Genomic DNA, 18,165 nt, shown 5'->3' with positions numbered 1-18,165 from the left:
TATTTGTACGTATGGAAAATCTAATAATGACATACATTGTGTGCATTACAAAGATCATATATTTAACAGTTTTATTGTAGTTTATTTAAAAAATATCTTCTTGGGGTAAATATCAATTTAGCAAATGTGACCATTTGGCATCCATGAGCAGATACAGATAAGAAGTGGTTAATGATCAGGTATTTGGCTTATGTCAGGGTTGGCCTTAGGGGGTGTGACGTGCGTTGTTGCTGTTACCAAACCAAACAAATGGAGATTCACCTCACATTAACTAAATTGGCCGACCCCTTATACTCTGGGATCTCTTCAGACCCCGGAGTACAATAGGTGGAGGGCCAGGGGAGGTGAAAAAACATTCATGCTCACCTTCCGTTACCTTGGGCTCTATTGTGATGTCATCGGCCTGGGTTCAATATTGAGGCCTGTGATTGGGTTTCATGATGTCATGAGGCCTCAGCTGAAACCCCTGGACTTACGACATCACAGAAGAGTTCCGGACATCTCCAGGAAAGTACCACATGCTGCGAATAGGCCCAAAGAGGTATCGGAAGGTATGAATGTTTTTTTTAATTTTTTACACCTCCCCTGGGTCTCCATAGTGTTCTATAGTTTGTTTTTAGCCAACTTAAAGTGTGATCCATACTGAACTTGTTCATCCATAAACTAAACAAGGACTTGAGCTCCAAACCCAAATACTACCGAATGTGCTGGCAAAGGGGGTATCAATTTTTCTACATTATTACATCCAGATGTCTTCCATGCTAAATAAATTTCAATGGAGAGTTCCACTCCAATATATTTTGATGGAGCAGGATAGGACCTGCTCCATAATCCTTGGAACAAAATGGACCATCGGAAACCCCCTCGGACTCCACACTTGGTCATGTACATGAGGGCTAAGCGAGACGTTGGGATGGTAGAAACCCATTAACAAATATGATTAGCTTTAAAAGGCTTTTTCCACTTTCTGGTACACAGAAATTTGTAGCATTATCACTGGATGTGCTATTAATGTGTGACAGGTTGACGTTCCACCTCTTGGATCCTCGTAGGCGGGACTTCAGGTGTTGGTCACCAATCAGCTGGTCAGCAATGACTGAAAAGGTAGAGGAGGTGGCTGTGTTTCTCCCTGTTGAAGTCTATGAGAATTAGGTAAACAGTTGTTCTTTGATCTTTTCAGAACTCTGAGGGCCCGTTCACATGTTTGGGCAGCATGTCATAGAGCAGGAGGAGCGAAGCAGATTGAAGTATAGTTTTTTTTTTTTTGAAAAACATTCAGTTTCACTTGTTATTTATCCATTTAAACTACTGTTCTTCTTATGTTAAGGAATCCAGTGGGTCCTATGCTAAGGCGTCCAGTGGGCAGTCTGTTTCACTGAGTGACAACCACCTTCCCTCAATGACTGTGCATGCAGAGATAACTGTCAATCACTGAGTAGCACCGCCCACTTGACTTATTACAAAAAGACTAGTTATCTAAATGAATAAATGACAGGTAATACATTTTTTTCCCCACAAAAGGATACTTCAATGTCCCCCTGCTCTATAACATGCTGCTTGCAGATAGGACCATAGGTAAAGCTTCTCTTTCATGATACATCGGTAAAAAGTTATAATTTTGTACAATAAATATAAGGTCTTTTGATTTTAAATAACATATTTGAGGTACAATAGTAATAATACATTTGGGCATATTCAATGATTACAGCTTTTTACATAACACTGTTAGATTTTGGGAGTTATCTATATCAGAAAACTGGAAAAATTTGTCTTAAAGGGAGTCTGTCATTAGAACCTAGGATGATGAGCTGGGTTCTGATGACAGACTCCCTATAAATGTGTTGGGTAGTCCAACTTTAGTCATTTAACTGCTCATGTCATGACCGATTTTAAAAGAAATTGTTGTGAGGAGCAAAAAGGACTAAAAGGCATTATTTTTGGTCAATTCTGTGCATTTTTCCATTGACTTTTTGCATAATGAACGTCCCCCATTGTCTTTGTTTCTTAGTATGTAATAAGATGGTTCTCCACAAGGTATTGCAGCATTAGTCTTCCAATGCCCAGTAGTTTATGGTGGATATTTTTGTCTACTGACTGATACTGGATTACTTTATCCCTTTTTGAAGATGCCCAGTGTCCTAGAGAACCACTGAAGACTGGTATATAACTAGGGTTGAGCCGATCTTTAGATTTCAGGATCGTTTTTAAAATCTGACTTCCGATCATTTTCCATCGGAAACCCGATCCCAATCCCAATTCTGAACCTAATGTAAGTCCATGGGATTTCTTAATGATCGAAAATCAGATTTTAAAAAAGATCCTATTCACTACACAGCGTGTAGTCCAAAAATTGAAGGCTTCAATTTTTGGACTCCACGCTGTGTAGTAATTAAAAAATCCGCCGGCTACTTCCCCCCTGCTGTCCGGTTACCTGCGCAGAACTGCTGCCGCCTCCCCTCCTGATGTATACGCTGCTTCTTGGAGCTCCGGCCTGTTGTTCTCTGTCCGTTTCTCTCCTCTCTCATTCAGACACCAGCAGAGCGATGTACGCGTCCCCACCTCCCTAGTGAATCAATCACGTCTCCTCGCCCCCACACTCTCCTAAGTCACAACAAACCCCACCCACTCCCAGCATCAGTAACACTAGCCTAGGGAGGTGGGGACGTGCATGGCGCTCTGCCGGCGTGTGAATGAGAGTCACGAGGACAGAGAACAACGGCCTGGAGCTCCGGGGAGTGGCAGCAGTTCTGTGCAGGTAAGTCAAAGTTAAGTTAAGTTAAGTTGCAGGTAAGGATTAAGCGATCGGGATCGGAATTCCGTTCCTGATCTTTTTTAGACGGGATCGGAACCCAATCGCGATTGTGAAATATACTCAATCGCTGATCGGGATCCAATCTTTTCCGATCCCGATCGCTCAGCCCTATATATAACCCAAAAAAGCCCTGATATATCAAGATGTTTTTTAGAACTTATAAGGAACCCATTCCATGAGAACCGGAGCCATGTATCAATAATCATCATCGGACAAAGCATTCAGATAATCAGTATCTGCATATAAAAGAAATCCAGAGAACAGACTGTCTGCCCAACTGGGATCTGAAAACAGACCGTTCTGATCCGTGAAGAAGATCTCCAGCCAGACTTCATCTTCCGGCTTTAGGTAGAGTAATGTTGAACCTGAGGCAACATCGTGATTTCCCGTGTTGGCATCAAATGTCTTTATTTTGTATTCTCCATTATGGACAAGGCTGATGGCCAAGTGCTTGTCAGCGAGAGTGATGTCATAGGAGAAGTAATAAATTCCAGGAATTGCACAAATAAACTTCCCGATGGATGGGTTGTAGTGTTCTCCTTCATTAAAGAGAATTTTGTTAAATAGAATTGGAAGTCTTTCCTGAGGGAAACTAGTGGTGATCCCAACTGAGAAAGCAGATTTGAGGATTATATCACCACACTTGCACACTCCTGGTTCTCCAGGATCTCCTCTTGTCCCTTTATCACCTTTAGGTCCCAATGGTCCATCAGGTCCAAATTCCCCCTTGTCTCCAGATGGTCCAATTGGTCCTTTTTTGCCAGTTTCTCCTTGATCTCCTTTCTCACCAATGGGTCCAAGTGGACCCGTTTTTCCTCGTAAACCTTGAAATAAATGTTGAATATTGTTAAGAATGGAAGACATTTCCTAAAGCTACCCTATGGGCCATTCAGAACTAGTGTATAAAAACTAGCGGTCTCCTGACTGTCTTATGAAAAATAATGTCAGGGTTGAAGGGTTGGGTACAGTGAATTACAACGTCCAATCCTTTATTGTAGGGGAGCTGTCACAAGAAGTGCCTGACTGCAGCCAAGTGTGCATGTGTATGGGGGTAAAGAAGAATAGCAGTCGGATGAATGTTTATTTGGCCAACTATTGGGTACCCTAAGATTGAAGTCTCTCAGGTTTATTAGATAAAATGGGCAATTTCTGTAGAAATAGTGACCACTCCAATGGGCATAGGGTTGGCGCACACTGGGGATGACTTTGATGTCGATGATGAAATCTTCTTGATTACTGTACATAAAGAGTGGAAAGATACAGACATCATATTGTGTATAACAGATGACAGAGCTATAAGCCATTAATGGGTACCTCTATTTAAAAGAAAGTATAAGTGAATATAAGGAGCTTTGTGATATAGTTTCTAGAGATGAGTGAGTACTGTTCGGATCAGCCGATCCAAACAGCACGCTCCATAGAAATGAATGGATGCATCTGGTACTTCCGCTTTGACGGCGGCCGGCCGCTTAACCCCCCACGTGCCGGCTACGTCCATTCATTTCTATGCGTGCATGCTGTTCGGATCGGCTGATCCGAACAGTACTCACTCATCTCTAATAGTTTTATAAAGGAAAATGCTTCTTTCTCCATTTAGAATGCTTTCCTCCCCCCTATATGTACTGTTAGCCTCACACACAGATCAAGGTACTTGTAGACATCTATAGGAAGGCAGGAGTTAAGAAAAGGTTACTGAACAGATAGAAACACAGAGTGAAGGAAGGGAGAGGAAAACAGCCTGGTGAATGGAGAAAGAAGCATTTTTCTTTATGAAACTATATCATAAAGCTCCTTATATTCACTTGTACTTTCTTTTAAGTAGAGGTGCACTTTAATGACTTGTAGCGCTGCCACCTGTTATACATAATATGATATCTGTATTTTTCCATTCATTATATACAGTAATAAAGCAGATTTCATCATCGAGATCAAAGACGTTCTTGACCCCACCAAAATATTCATTGTGACGCTTAGTTTTTGTTCCTACATAATAGAAGCCATACAATAGCTGCTACCTTAGCCCCATTTGGTCTTTCATAGTTATAATTTCTGAATACAATGCTCCTGAAATGGAATGAAAATCAAACAATAAATCAAATTAATGAACAAAACTTCATTTTCATCTTTCCTGGACTTTTTATATTTATAGGGAGTCTGTCACCAGCTTCCATCATATCAACCCAGCCCACAGATAGATAGGTTAGGGTCACCTGAATCAATTGGTGTTTTCCCTTAGTGAATAAGTGCTTTTGTTACAAAAATACTGCTGTTTTTGTCATTATGCAAATTAGAACTTTGGAGCAATGAGGGCATTTGGAGCATATTGACAAAAAAAACCTGATGTCTTGGTAACAGATTCTTGGATTCACAAGCGGTTAACACTTGTTGCTTCAGGTGACCCTAACCTATCTATCTGCGGTGCTGAGTTGAAATGCTGTTATCAGGTGTCAGACTCCCTTTAAAACAATGGTACAGTCCTTCCAGGTTATGAGTTGGCATAAAATTAAAATAGATACAGCGCTTGTTAACCCTTACCGACCTCCACCACACTATTACGAGGGATGTTGGGTACTGAAATATGGCAGCTGCTCAGAGACTAAGCGGCCGCTATAGACACTGTATAATACGGCAGCCCCACGATCAGTGCAGGCACTTATTAACCCTCCTTACGCCTCGGTTCAAGTTGACTAAGGTGCCATTTTCCTAGTGTTGCCATTTATGGGTGGATAAAATAAGAAATTAAACAAAATTTGCAACACTGTAAGTGACCGACTGCTTCACCCCATGTGTGAGAAGGAGCGCTATCGGAGGCCCTTCCTCCCAATCGCGATCAAGCTACATAATCTACATCAGACCAAGCTAAGATCACTCCGTACAGAGAACTAAGTGACCCTGAAGTCTTCCTTCTTTCTTCTCTTCCTTAGCGGCTATGGATTCCTAGTATGTTTTTCTATTCTCAGCTTATGTGTGTCTACTTCTGTAATATACTACGGGTTTCAGAATATGGTAACTCCAACAATTTTTTTTTGCAAATTTTTGAATTTGTTTTAAGGGAATAAAACATAAAAAACTATATTAATACAGATACAGATGACGTGTCATTTTGCTATGTTCTTTACCTGCTGTGCCTTTCTCACCCTTTTCACCTTTCCTGCCATCTCTCCCATCTCTTCCAGGAAGCCCAATCCGTCCGTGTGGCCCAACTAATCCATTTGTCCCAGGGGATCCCGGTGGTCCCGGCAATCCTGGGATGCTACAGACGTACTGTATATTCTGTTGTTCTCCCTTACGCTTATTGCTTGCTGGCTGCCCAGTGACACAGAGTGCAAAACTTGTAACGTATAGCAATATAATCATTATCAACCCTGCAAGACAGGAAAAACATATTAGTAATGAAAAATCGTGGCAGAACAGTCATCTACATTGGTCATACACTCAGCTTACCTTATGTACTGTTATACAAATATACATTAGGTATCCTTATCTATAGCAGAGATTGGTGGGGATAATGGCCTATTATCAGTCTATTCTTACTATCTAAATAATGATGATATACATTGCAAAAATCATTTAAAAATAACAATTTTTGCTAACATTGGTGTACCTGTAGTGGTTGCAGTTATAAGGAGGTAAAGGATAACCTTAAAGGGGGATTTCCATCTCGTCTGCTCACCAACTTGCAGGCTGTGTGCTCTATTCACTTCCTGGTTTTCTCAGTGAATTGGTGGGTGGGGTTTCACTTGCTCTGCTAGCTCTCTTCATAGCACTACATGTTTGCAGTCAGTAATGAGGGATGGTTGTAAATACATTAGCACAGTATCACTGGAAGATGCACAATATGAAGCTGATGTAGCAGAGCTGGATTTGATAGGTGATGAGAATCCCAAATTAACATGCTACAGGACCAAAGAGTCAGCTTGCAATAGACTCAATAAGGTCTGTGTTACATACAGAGAGGACAGACTCCCTATCTAAGCCCTTATCAGCAAAATTTCAATTAGCCGACTGGTAACTGGAAGAGGGAGATAAATGGCTCTGAAACACAAGCTCCGAGCACTCAGCTCCCCCTCCCTCCTGAGAGCAGGGAGCCACGTCGCTTGTCCTGAGTGGCGAGATAAACATCTCATAAATACAAGCTCACACAGGCACTCAGCTCCCCCTCCCTCCTGAAAGCAGGGAGCTACGTCACTTTTGCTGGGTGGAGAGATAAGATCATCCCCAGGTCCCTGATTATGGAGACGCAGTGTAAACAATGAAGTGTATAATCTCAGATAGTACCGAAACAAAGCAGTTTTGCTGAAGCAATGTATTTAGTAAAAGTCTTAAATCCACATAAGCTAGCAGTATAGATAGGATCCTTGAGATGGACAACCCGTTTAAGCAACCATAGATGGCTATACGTAGATTCGACATGTCACATGGTCACACTCCAAGCCCAGTAATGGGCCACTGGACAGATGGGACGGGATAGACACTCGGTAAAACCATTCTGTTTTCACCCAAGCAGGTATGGAAGAAACTACCCTGAGACTTTGGAGACTCCTCCAGTGTAATGCTCGTGGTGCCAAAAAAGGTGTTGGCAGTGTACATGCTCTGTTGTGTGGACAATTACAATACTGAAGCTGTACATGGATAAGGAGGAAAACACTGGAAGAGGAAAGGGCCAAACCGGAGGAGCCAGTGGTGTAACTAGGAATGGCGGGGCCCCGTGGCGAACTTTTGACATGGCCCCCCCCCAACCGACGTCGAAGACTTCGACCGACCCCCTCCTCCGCACTGTATTATGTCCCTTAGTAATCCCTGCACACAGTATTATGTCCATTAGTGGCCCCTGCACACAGTATTATAGCCCATAGTGCAAAAAAAACGCAGCGGTAGCGGCTGTCACCGGGCCCTCTAATGGCCCGGGCCCTGTGGCAGCCTGCCTCTATGGTAGTTACGCCCCTGGGATGAGCCCTCTGCCAGAATTGTCAAAGATGGATGCCACTTACTAGGCTCAAAACAACATGTTGGACCCCATGTACTGTATAAAATAGTGGTTATTCATGGTCAGGCTGTATAAGAAGAAGCCCTGGTCCAGTATTGGACAAGAGAAGGATCTCATCTGGAAGGAGGAATCCAAGATCAAAGGAAGATGGAATCAGTGACAATTGCTGTTGATGTCCTAGAATGGAGGATCATTGCCCAGTTGGAAAGACTTGGTCCTGGGGCAGTACGGTGTTGAGGGGGATAATGTGGCAGTATCAGATGATGCTCACACCACAGTTTACTTTGGAAAATCTTGCAGTCACAAGTAACATAGATGCACAGTTCCTTTAGTCACACAATATCCAGACACAGGGCACGTTATACACACGCAAGTGGTCACAGCTTTTTACTTCCTCTAGCACTTCTCACTATGGTGACTCTAGGGTGATCCCTACCTTTTATGCTCTGTTTCAGCCACTACTAGAGAAATGGAGGACACATTTCAGCCATGGATACCAAGGTCGGTCCATTGTCCTCATCTGTTGTTATTAAAGGGGTTTTCAGGGCCAAAATTATTGTCTAGGATAGATCATCAATATCAGATCGGTGAGGTTCCCACACTTGGCAGGCATCCCAACGAAGAACTGTTCTCAGCAGAGAATGGAGCAGGAATGAGTCATGTAGTTTATCAGAAACACCAGATATATCATAGTTATTTTCATGTAGATAATAAAAGTTTGATTGGTACAATAAACTATAAGCTATTTTTGTAATTTTGTCATCAGTCTTTGGTGAGGCGTAGACATCACCATGTTCTTGCTGGTGGTATCCCTGTAGAAGAGGCCTGAGAAGACCTGATCTAGACCTCCTATGCACCCATGTCCCATGCTACATCTGCAGCCAGAACTCTTGACTGGCTGCAAAAGGTTCATACCGAATGGCCTTTCGACTGAGTTTTGCTATGAATATGATATTTCCCACACAATGAAATTATGCAATGTCTCCATGGGATACTTGGGTGTATTCCAGCGATATAATTTACCATCTGCGTTATTAGTAATCTGAGATAGAAGAGCATGTGGATGTAGTACATAGTGAAGACCAATGAGCCATCGCTATTGATCTCTGCATTGTTTGAACTGACATCAGAAAATGCTTCAAGACAAATACCACTTCCACAGGAAGATCTGGCCACCAAATGGAAGCCAAACAATGACATCCCCATATTCTGCAGGGTTCATGTGTGGCTTTAAAACAGGAGTTCTGTATACAAATGACTCAAAATCCGAATGAACCAAAACAATCAGCAGAACAAATAAACTGAATGTCGGAAAAATAGGAAGTAAGTCTTCTTTATAGAGATGCCAAGATTTCATGTGGAGCCGAAGCTGTGAAGGAGAGGTTTCTAAATGTTCCACATGACCACAAGTATATCTATGAATGTGGGTTTACTACTCATATATGTCTACATTCATGGTGCAGCCTGGTGGCTCCTCGTTCAGCTCTGTGGTTTCCTTTGAAATACTAGGGCCCAATGTTTCAATCCGACCAATCATTTTACACTGACCCACCAGAATACCAGAGCATCCTCTGGTAGACCCAGGCTCTAACACAATAAAGGTCCAGTAGAAGACACCTACATTGTTAGGGTATGTGGTCTAAATCTTAGGGGTTGTTGGAGAGAATATGCCACCCCAAACACAGACAGACCCTGAGCTGGTACAGACTGAGCGCCCACAACCTGGAGACGGGGCGACACAGGCAGACGTACAAGCCACGGGAGAACAGACTGTGCCAGCACTGTGACCAGGGGGCCCTAGAGGACGAGGCCCATTTCCTGCTACACTGCACCAAATACTCAGCTGTGAGGGTCGTCTACTACCAAAGACTCTCTGCCCATATTCCAGACTTCACATCTGCAGACGAGAAGAGGAAACTCTACATCCTACTGGGAGAAGAGGAGGCCACTGTGGAGATCGCTGCCCAATATGTGTCCAGCTGTCACCAAACAAGAGGAAGATGAGACCCCACGGACTGTTATACCACAAATCACCCACCCCACCCCCTATACAGCTTTCACCAACTAAGAGGAAGATGAGACTCCACGGACTGTTATACCTCAAATCACCCCCCCCCCCATACTCTCCCCCTCTCCCCCCCAATGCCAAATATCTATTCGGACGTGCCAATAAAGCCTGTTTGATTTGATTTGGAGGATAGGTCCTCAGGATCGTTTTATCTGGTGACCCCGATACCTCACCTGACACAAGGAGTTGGATGTCCTTCTTGTGTTTTCATAGGTTTTCTCTTTGTATTCCTATATCCTCCCACACTCCAAAATACATAAAAATAAGAGATGAACAAATCAGGTTGTAACGAGCTTGGCTTGATACAAATTTTGTAAAAATGTTGGGGGTTTACCACTCACACATGATTTATGGGAAGCCCAGTGGAGCTGAAGATAAGTAATAAACACTCCTACTCGTGTTCCCCTCTCCTGGGGACATCTGGTGTTTTGAACCACAATGGGGACTGGGACCAATAGGAGTGATGGCAACACTGCAGACTATGGTGACTCTAAATTAATGAAAACAATACATAAAAATAAACTAAATGCCTATATACACTTTTACAATTGGCACGCCATTGTATGGAGATTAGAGACGTAACCCCAGAGTGCTCAATAAAATCAAGCCATTTTTCCAAGGATCAGATTCAGTCTGATAGAAGTGAATAGAACACTAGTCAGGTGGGCACAGTGGGGCTTCATTCACTTGGTAGATGCAGGAGGACCTTCGGGTTCCCTTTCTCCTGATCGTTGGGTCCCAGCACTAAGACCTCAAGCGATCTGACCCCTCTGTAAATAGTGGGTATAGTGAACATTTATAGTCACCATCAATGGGAGCATGACTATCATCTGTGACTTTATAGGTTCCCTATGATTCATCCCAATATCTTGGATCTAAAAGCAAAGTGGTGGACATTCATTTTAATAACGGCATAGTATATTCAGCAATGTTCTCAGTGGTGAGCGCGCTCATTCTGTCCCCCTGATTTATATACAAGTAATACTACAAAGAACTTCAAAAAGGGAAATTAAAAGTGGATTCCCATCTTCTAGATGATAGTATAATAACTGTACAAATAACATAGTCTACGTCTACAATAATGATGATAAATTCAGCAGCTACAGTACAAGCCATCTCTGGAGTATGAGAGCAGTCGTTCCATCATGTAACATAACCGATGAATATTTTCCAAGTATAAAACCATAACAAAACGCTTGGATACGGGGGAATAATTATACGAGTGAGCTCATTGATAAAGTCACTTGCCTATGAGATATGAGGTAGTCATGGACTGAACATTTCTACCAGTAATTGCAGCAATTGTGGTCTCTTTAGAGCAAAACGGAAACATCTGGTTATTTATGAATGATATATACAAGTAAAGTTGTACCAGCCCTAACAGGTTCAGGTTTCAGTGCTTGGCCACACACATGTAACAGAGGTTTTATAACAGCGGGTGTCTGTATTATCTCTCTATATTATAAAAATGGATTTCTGTCTGTCTGTCTGTTCTTTATGCGCGACCAAATGACTGGACCCATCTTCACTAAATTTGGCACACAGATACTTCAGGTGTCCGGGAAGGTTTAAGACGAGGCCTTAACTCGCTCTGTCATACCGTTGCTGAGATACAGCGTTCCCAAAACAATGACCCCTCATTAGCCAATACAAACCTGTATGTCTTTCACTCATATTCCAACTGCCATACACAGGGTCACTCCATATACACAATCCAACACTAATATCCAAACTGAGATACATGCATCAGAGGATTAGATATATAGTTCAGCACACAGTATCACACGCCAGAGGATTAGATATGCGCGTCTGCACACGGTTCCACACGCCGAAGGATTAGATGCGCGCGTCTGCACACAGTACCACACGCTGGAGGATTAGATATGCATGTCTGCATACAGTACAACACACCAGAGGATTAGATACGTGTGTCAGCACACAGTACCACATGTCGGAGTATTAGATACTCACCTCAGCACACAGTTCCACCTGCCAGAGGATTATATATGCACGTCTGCACAGAATTACACATGCCACAGGATTAGATATGCGCTACTGCACACAGTTCCACATGGGGGAGGATTAGATACGTGCCTCTGCACACAGTACCACACGCCGTAGGATTAGATACATGCCACAGCACACAGTAACACACTCTGGAGGATTAGATACATGGTTCTGCACAAAGTACCACACATTAGAGTTTTATTCCAGGTTTCCATAGCAAACCAGCCATTTTTCTTCACTGCTGTATGTCAGCTTTAAAGAAGCAGGGCGCTGTGGATGACACTGTTACACAAGGTCACATTCACACAGCTTTACTCCAAGTATTCATAACAACCGATCGCAGGTTTTTCACTGATATCCACAATGAGATACACATGATCATATGACGCTTATGGACACACACACACACAAACGACATATAAAAGACACCACTGCAAAAGTGGACAATACTTATGGGGCCATTACACAAACAAAAATGAAATATACCTGTGCAAAGCCGGGTCCTCCTGCTAGTCTGTTATATATTAATTTTAACTAGCATAGTCCTACGTCTGTACAATGTCACTGACTCTTGAAGTTGTTGAGGTTTATGATAAAGGCTTGATTTTTTCTTTGATATATACAGTGGGGGAAATGGGTGGGATGACGACATGAAACGGTGGGGGAAATAGGGTGCATGACACTATGAGGGAAACCTGCGAAGTGGGGGGACATGATACTGTGGAGTCAACCTGGGGTAAGGACATGATACTATGGGGGCAACCTGAGGGGGGCATGTTAGTGTCGAGGGACATTATACAGTGGGGGCAACCTGGGGTGAGGACATGATACAGAGGATGGGGCGGTCTGAGCCTGTGTGGGAGTAACTACCAGGATAGCAAACATAGCAGGTGCTATGGCACCAACTAAGGGGGAAATTATCACTGAGACAATTAGTGATAACTATGGATGATGGAAGAGGACGTGTAAAACTGAATGTGCCTCCATTAGGTTATTGGAACATCATAATGCCTACATGTGACGTCATTAGAATTACTTTCTTCAGATGCCAGTGAGGTCAGTGTACACCATGACCTTCCTGTGTCACAGTCATTATTCCTGTGCAATAACAACACTTTATATATTATCCCTGTGACATCACTGTGTGTATTATCCCTGTACTGTGACATCACTGTGTGTATCATCCCTGTACTGTGACATCACTGTGTGTATTATCCCTGTACTGTGACAACACTGTGTTTATTATCCCTGTACTATGACATCACTGTGTGCATTATCCCTGTACTGTGACATCACTGTGTGCAATATCCCTGTACTGTGACATCACTGTGTGTATTATCCCTGTACTGTGACATCACTGTGTGTATTATCTCTGTACTGTGACATCACTGTGTGTATTATCCCTGTACTATGACATCACTGTGTGTATTATCCCTGTACTGTGACATCACTGTGTGTATTATCCCTGTACTGTGACATCACTGTGTGCAATATCCCTGTACTGTGACATCACTGTGTGTATTATCTCTGTACTGTGACATCACTGTGTGTATTATCCCTGTACTGTGACATCACTGTGTGTATTATCCCTGTACTGTGACAACACTGTGTTTATTATCCCTGTACTATGACATCACTGTGTGTATTATCCCTGTACTGTGACATCACTGTGTGTATTATCCCTGTACTGTGACATCACTGTGTGTATTATCCCTGTACTGTGACATCACTGTATGTATTATCTCTGTACTGTGACATCACTGTGTGTATTATCCCTGTCCTGTGACATCACTGTGTGTATTATCCCTGTACTGTGACATCACTGTGTGTATTATCCCTGTACTGTGACATCACTGTGTGTATTATCCCTGTACTGTGACACTTCTGTGTTTATTATCCCTGTACTGTGACATCACTGTGTGTATTATCCCTGTACTGTGACATCGCTGTGTGTATTATCCCTGTACTGTGACATCACTGTGTGTATTATCCCTGTACTGTGACACTTCTGTGTTTATTATCCCTGTACTGTGACATCACTGTGTGTATTATCCCTGTACTGTGACATCACTGTGTGTATTATCTCTGTACTGTGACATCACTGTGTGTATTATCCCTGTAGCAGACTCCAGAGAGTCGTTCCTCAAATAGTATGAGGAGACAGTCTCTTCTTCCCTATGTAAAGAAGAAGTTAGAGGGAGTCTAGTCCTTCCTCAGCTAGGAGGTGTGGAGAAGAAGGGAGGCGACTGAACCAGAGCCCTGGTTAGTCTGGGCCACAAGTCATCTAAAGTCAGAGTTGTGTTCTGCTCTTTAGAGATGGGAATTATTCCTGCTTATTTAGATATTGTGGTCAAGAGATGTCTTTGAAGGTAATGTTATATAGACCTCTGAGCTATGACCCAGCCTGTTATCCTCAGGTCATACAGTACAACCCTTTTTGGATATACACCCCGCTGTATTGCAGACATTTGTAGATTTAGTGGATTCAGCAGACTAAATAGAGAGGACAAAGCACCAACTAAGTATCAATGTATAAATAACACAAAAAATTGATTTTAAATCTAAATTTATTGTTACAAAAACATTTTTAATTATAAAAAATATTGGTATCAGGAAAACACAAACACATAAAAACATTTAAAAACACACAACAAGAGTGGAGGTCGCACTGGACTGAGCAGCTCCAGCAGGTGTATAATCTGCTAGTGGTGTAGGGGATGAAAACAGCCACAATTAATGTGTGTATAGAGAGGCCCAGTATTTTGTATATATAAATGTAAATAGGCTCCTCCTATTGCCCACAATATCACAAGATCAGGGCACTTAATTGAAAAATATCTGTAGCATTGCAAAGATCATACCCACATCACCACTATATAGTTAGAGCATATAATGTAACAAAAACAATGTAAAGTGACACACACATGCCAGTATTACATAAGCCAGCCTACATAGGACAAAAAATGTGAAGCATATACATAACCCACTGCTCACCAGCTGCGACCTCCACTCTGAGGTCCACTCTAAATCTTCTATTCATATCAAGTGCAGCGAATCAAGATTATCGTGGCAAGTGTAAAAACAGTGATCATGGTGATATACAAAAAAGCCTAGTACGTGTAAGACAGTATAAAGAAAAGACATAAGTGATACCTCTGTATCTCTCTGTAGCCTATACATACAGATTAAAATTCTAAAAAGTCGGACGAGCAGTCATTACAATTGACTGTGCCACTCTATGAACACAAAAAGGTAACAAGTTGTGAATCTGCTAAATGTCAAGGAATAACAGCAACACACTCTTTAAGAGATGTAAGGGTAGTTTGAGGAAAACAGGTAAATGAAACAGACATGTCCATAGAGGTGAAAGTTCATCCTGAAAAGCATTAGCTGACAGCCAAGAGTTCCTTAGTTTTCCTTTATTTCCCTTCATTAAACAATTTCCTCTTTAATTTTTCAACAGCATTTACTTTGTCTTTACTTTGGAGAGGACAAAGTAAATAGAGAGGACAGACTGCCCCAGATGTCAACCTGCTCTATCCCAATGGAAAGGTTATAAGACCTGTACGGTCATGTCCTTGAATTACACATTAATTTGCACAGTGTCATGTGATCTTAAAAGGGATTGTCCATGCAGAAAAATTCCTTAATTCTTTATGCACACGTTTGTAGCAACCCATTGAGAGAAAGGCCAAGAGGATGGGAGTAGTAGTCGCTGGGGTCATGCAGGTAAGGACTCTACTAGATCTTCCGGGGCTCCTCCTAGGCTGGGGCAGTGCTGAGGCAGACAACTGGTTGTCTGAATATACTGTGTTCTTTTTCAGTAAAAACTCATGTCTTTCTGTGTTTTGCAAACAATTATTTTTCCTGCACTTACCATTATGAGCACTTCAACCACCATCAGGCTTAGGAAGGCTTACGAATGCTAAGATATGTCCCTGGGGAAACACTACTACCATGATCAGACACCTTGCAGATCTCCTCAGCACTGCCCCAGCCTAGGAGGAGCCCCGGAGGATCTAGTAGAGTCCTTACCTGCATGACCCCAGCGACTACTACTCCCATCCTCTTGGCCTTTCTCTCAATGGGCTACTACAAACGTGTGCATAAAGAATTAAGGAATTTTTCTGCGTGGACAATCCCTTGTAAGATCACATGACACTGTGAAAATTAATGTGTAAGTCAAGGACATGACCGATCCCCAGAAAGAGAACTAGAGTATTTGTGTAAAGCAGACACCCTATCACAGTAAGAATGGAGATGTAAGGATGAGAACATGCTACACTCTGTCTGCTCATGTTACTTGTCTTCTGCCAAAAGTGAATACAAAAGAATGTGAAATCTGTAAAACACAAATCAAAACAAAATTGTAAGATGTGAAGCCGGTAAGAGCCATGTCAGCAGCCAATAATCCTGGAAACGTCCTCAGTATGGAGAGCATACTCCCCAACAGGAAATATCCCTCTTACTTTGGGGCAGGGTATTCGCCAAAATCTTATAGAGTCAAGTCATAAAAACATATTGGAGCAAAATCTATATCATGTAGGTATTATATCCGCCAGCTCTCTAAAAATACATATGTGACTGTGATCAAAAGGTATTGTATACTTATTAAAGGGGTAGTGCCAAGAATACAATGTATCACCTATCCATCAGATCACTGATAAGCGTCTGACTGCTGGTGGTCTAAGCACTGTGACCCCCATTGATCCTTAGAAGAGGTCATCAATTGAAGACCTGTGTGGGTCTTATACCCAGAACCCCATCTTCCCTTTCACTTCGCATGAAATGCGACGATTTGCTCACTGGCCACATGGCCTGGATGCAGCTCAGTCCCATTCACAATTGGTAAGGGTCACAATGGAGAATGGCACATGACGCACACCACAGAAATTTTTGACCAAATCAATGAGCAAGTTCACATCCACTTTTGGGCATTTCTACACTCCTTTTTATGTGACATGAGCACGAAATGCGCCCAAACCACATACAAATAAGATTTGCCAGTTCTTTTGGGAGTACAGGGGGTTAACTCCTTTTCTTAGGAGCCTCTCATAGTTGGCAAGTTTGCGGTAAATCTTCCCTTTCACCCCTTGTTTGATATTGTGTGGAGTGAAGTCTGTGGTTTTCAACTCTTGCCCATGGATTTCTCCTGTTATTTTAGCTCAGTCCCATCCAAGTTCATATCATTGAATGGGACTGAGCTTTTACTTGGAAAAGAGGGATACTGTTTTCTAAATTAACCCCCCCCCCCCTTTTTGTCATCTTTAGAATTCTGAATTCATCATCATATAATGTAATGTATTAAGTATATTATATTACATGGTATCTGCACAAATGATGAACAAAAAAACTAAGTAAAAATATAACATGCAGATTAACAAACAACTTGCCTTCACATTGACGCTAGCTCTTTACAGTTGTTTCTCCCGAGGCGCTGAGATCCTAGAGCGGTTCCTTGTTTTCTGGGCTCAGGGATGAGTCAGATGTAATACTTGTCTGACATGTGGATCAGTCTTAAGGATTCTTGTATCTGGCCTCCCTTTACTTCCAGCACCTGGATAACTGGATTTCATGTGGTGTTAATCTGCAGGCCAGGTGGGGGTCTGAGCGGCTCAGTCTGTGCTGGAATTTGGATGTAATTTGACATTTTCATTGTTTTTATTTTGCAGAATTCTTTGTATCTTAAAGGGGACAAATTACCACCAAAGGGGCAGAATGGGATAAGAACTACAATGAGCACTGGTCATGTCACCTCTGCAGTTCCAATGCTTACATGATCCCTGCTGGTCTCTACTTCCTGGTCCTTGACAGACAGAAAATGCCATGGGCTGACAAAAACTGATATTGCTGTGGATGCTTATCTTTCTCAATACACTTGTAGACAGTCCGAGTTCTTCTCCCCTGCCCCCCGCCCACAAACTGTCTTGAGTGTGCTTTCTTCCCTATCTCCAGCCTGTGTGATCTGCTCTGCCTGATGACTTGGATGTTTTATCCCACTGATCTTCTCTGCAAAACCTCCTGCCTTTCCCTGCTGCTATTTCCATCATGTAGCGAAGAGAGTGTTCTGTCGACTTTATGTGAGTTTCAGCAGGGTAGTCGGCTATGTAAAGGATTTATACAGATTCTTTAGCAGTGAAATAGTATCAGGCAGGAGCAGACAAGGGGTGTGATTCTAAGCTCTGACACTGGCTGCCTCTGATTGGAGCTCTGAATCACGCCCCCTGCCTGACACCACCCACCTGACATTACAGAGCTTACATAGCACATCTGGCACCAAAACTAACAACA

At 42.5% G+C, this 18,165-nt stretch overlaps 1 protein-coding gene across 1 annotated transcript in view; it reads right to left on the bottom strand.

The window, feature by feature from the left end:
- Positions 1–3,007: 3,007 nt before the first annotated feature.
- Positions 3,008–18,165, bottom strand: part of C1QTNF7 (C1q and TNF related 7) — a 47,302-nt gene continuing 32,144 nt past the window's right edge. The window contains exons 2-3 of the mRNA XM_075260889.1: positions 5,932–6,177; positions 3,008–3,636 (exon numbers count right to left, since the gene is read on the bottom strand). Coding sequence (XP_075116990.1) covers positions 3,008–3,636; positions 5,932–6,169 — 867 coding nt within the window. The 5' untranslated portion in view covers positions 6,170–6,177. The remainder of the gene's footprint in view (positions 3,637–5,931; positions 6,178–18,165) is intronic.

Source organism: Leptodactylus fuscus, chromosome 1 (genome assembly GCF_031893055.1).
Source record: "Leptodactylus fuscus isolate aLepFus1 chromosome 1, aLepFus1.hap2, whole genome shotgun sequence".
Lineage (NCBI taxonomy): Eukaryota > Metazoa > Chordata > Amphibia > Anura > Leptodactylidae > Leptodactylus > Leptodactylus fuscus.
The sequence above is the reverse complement of the archived record's forward strand: the minus strand, read 5'-3'. Positions and strand labels throughout refer to the sequence as shown.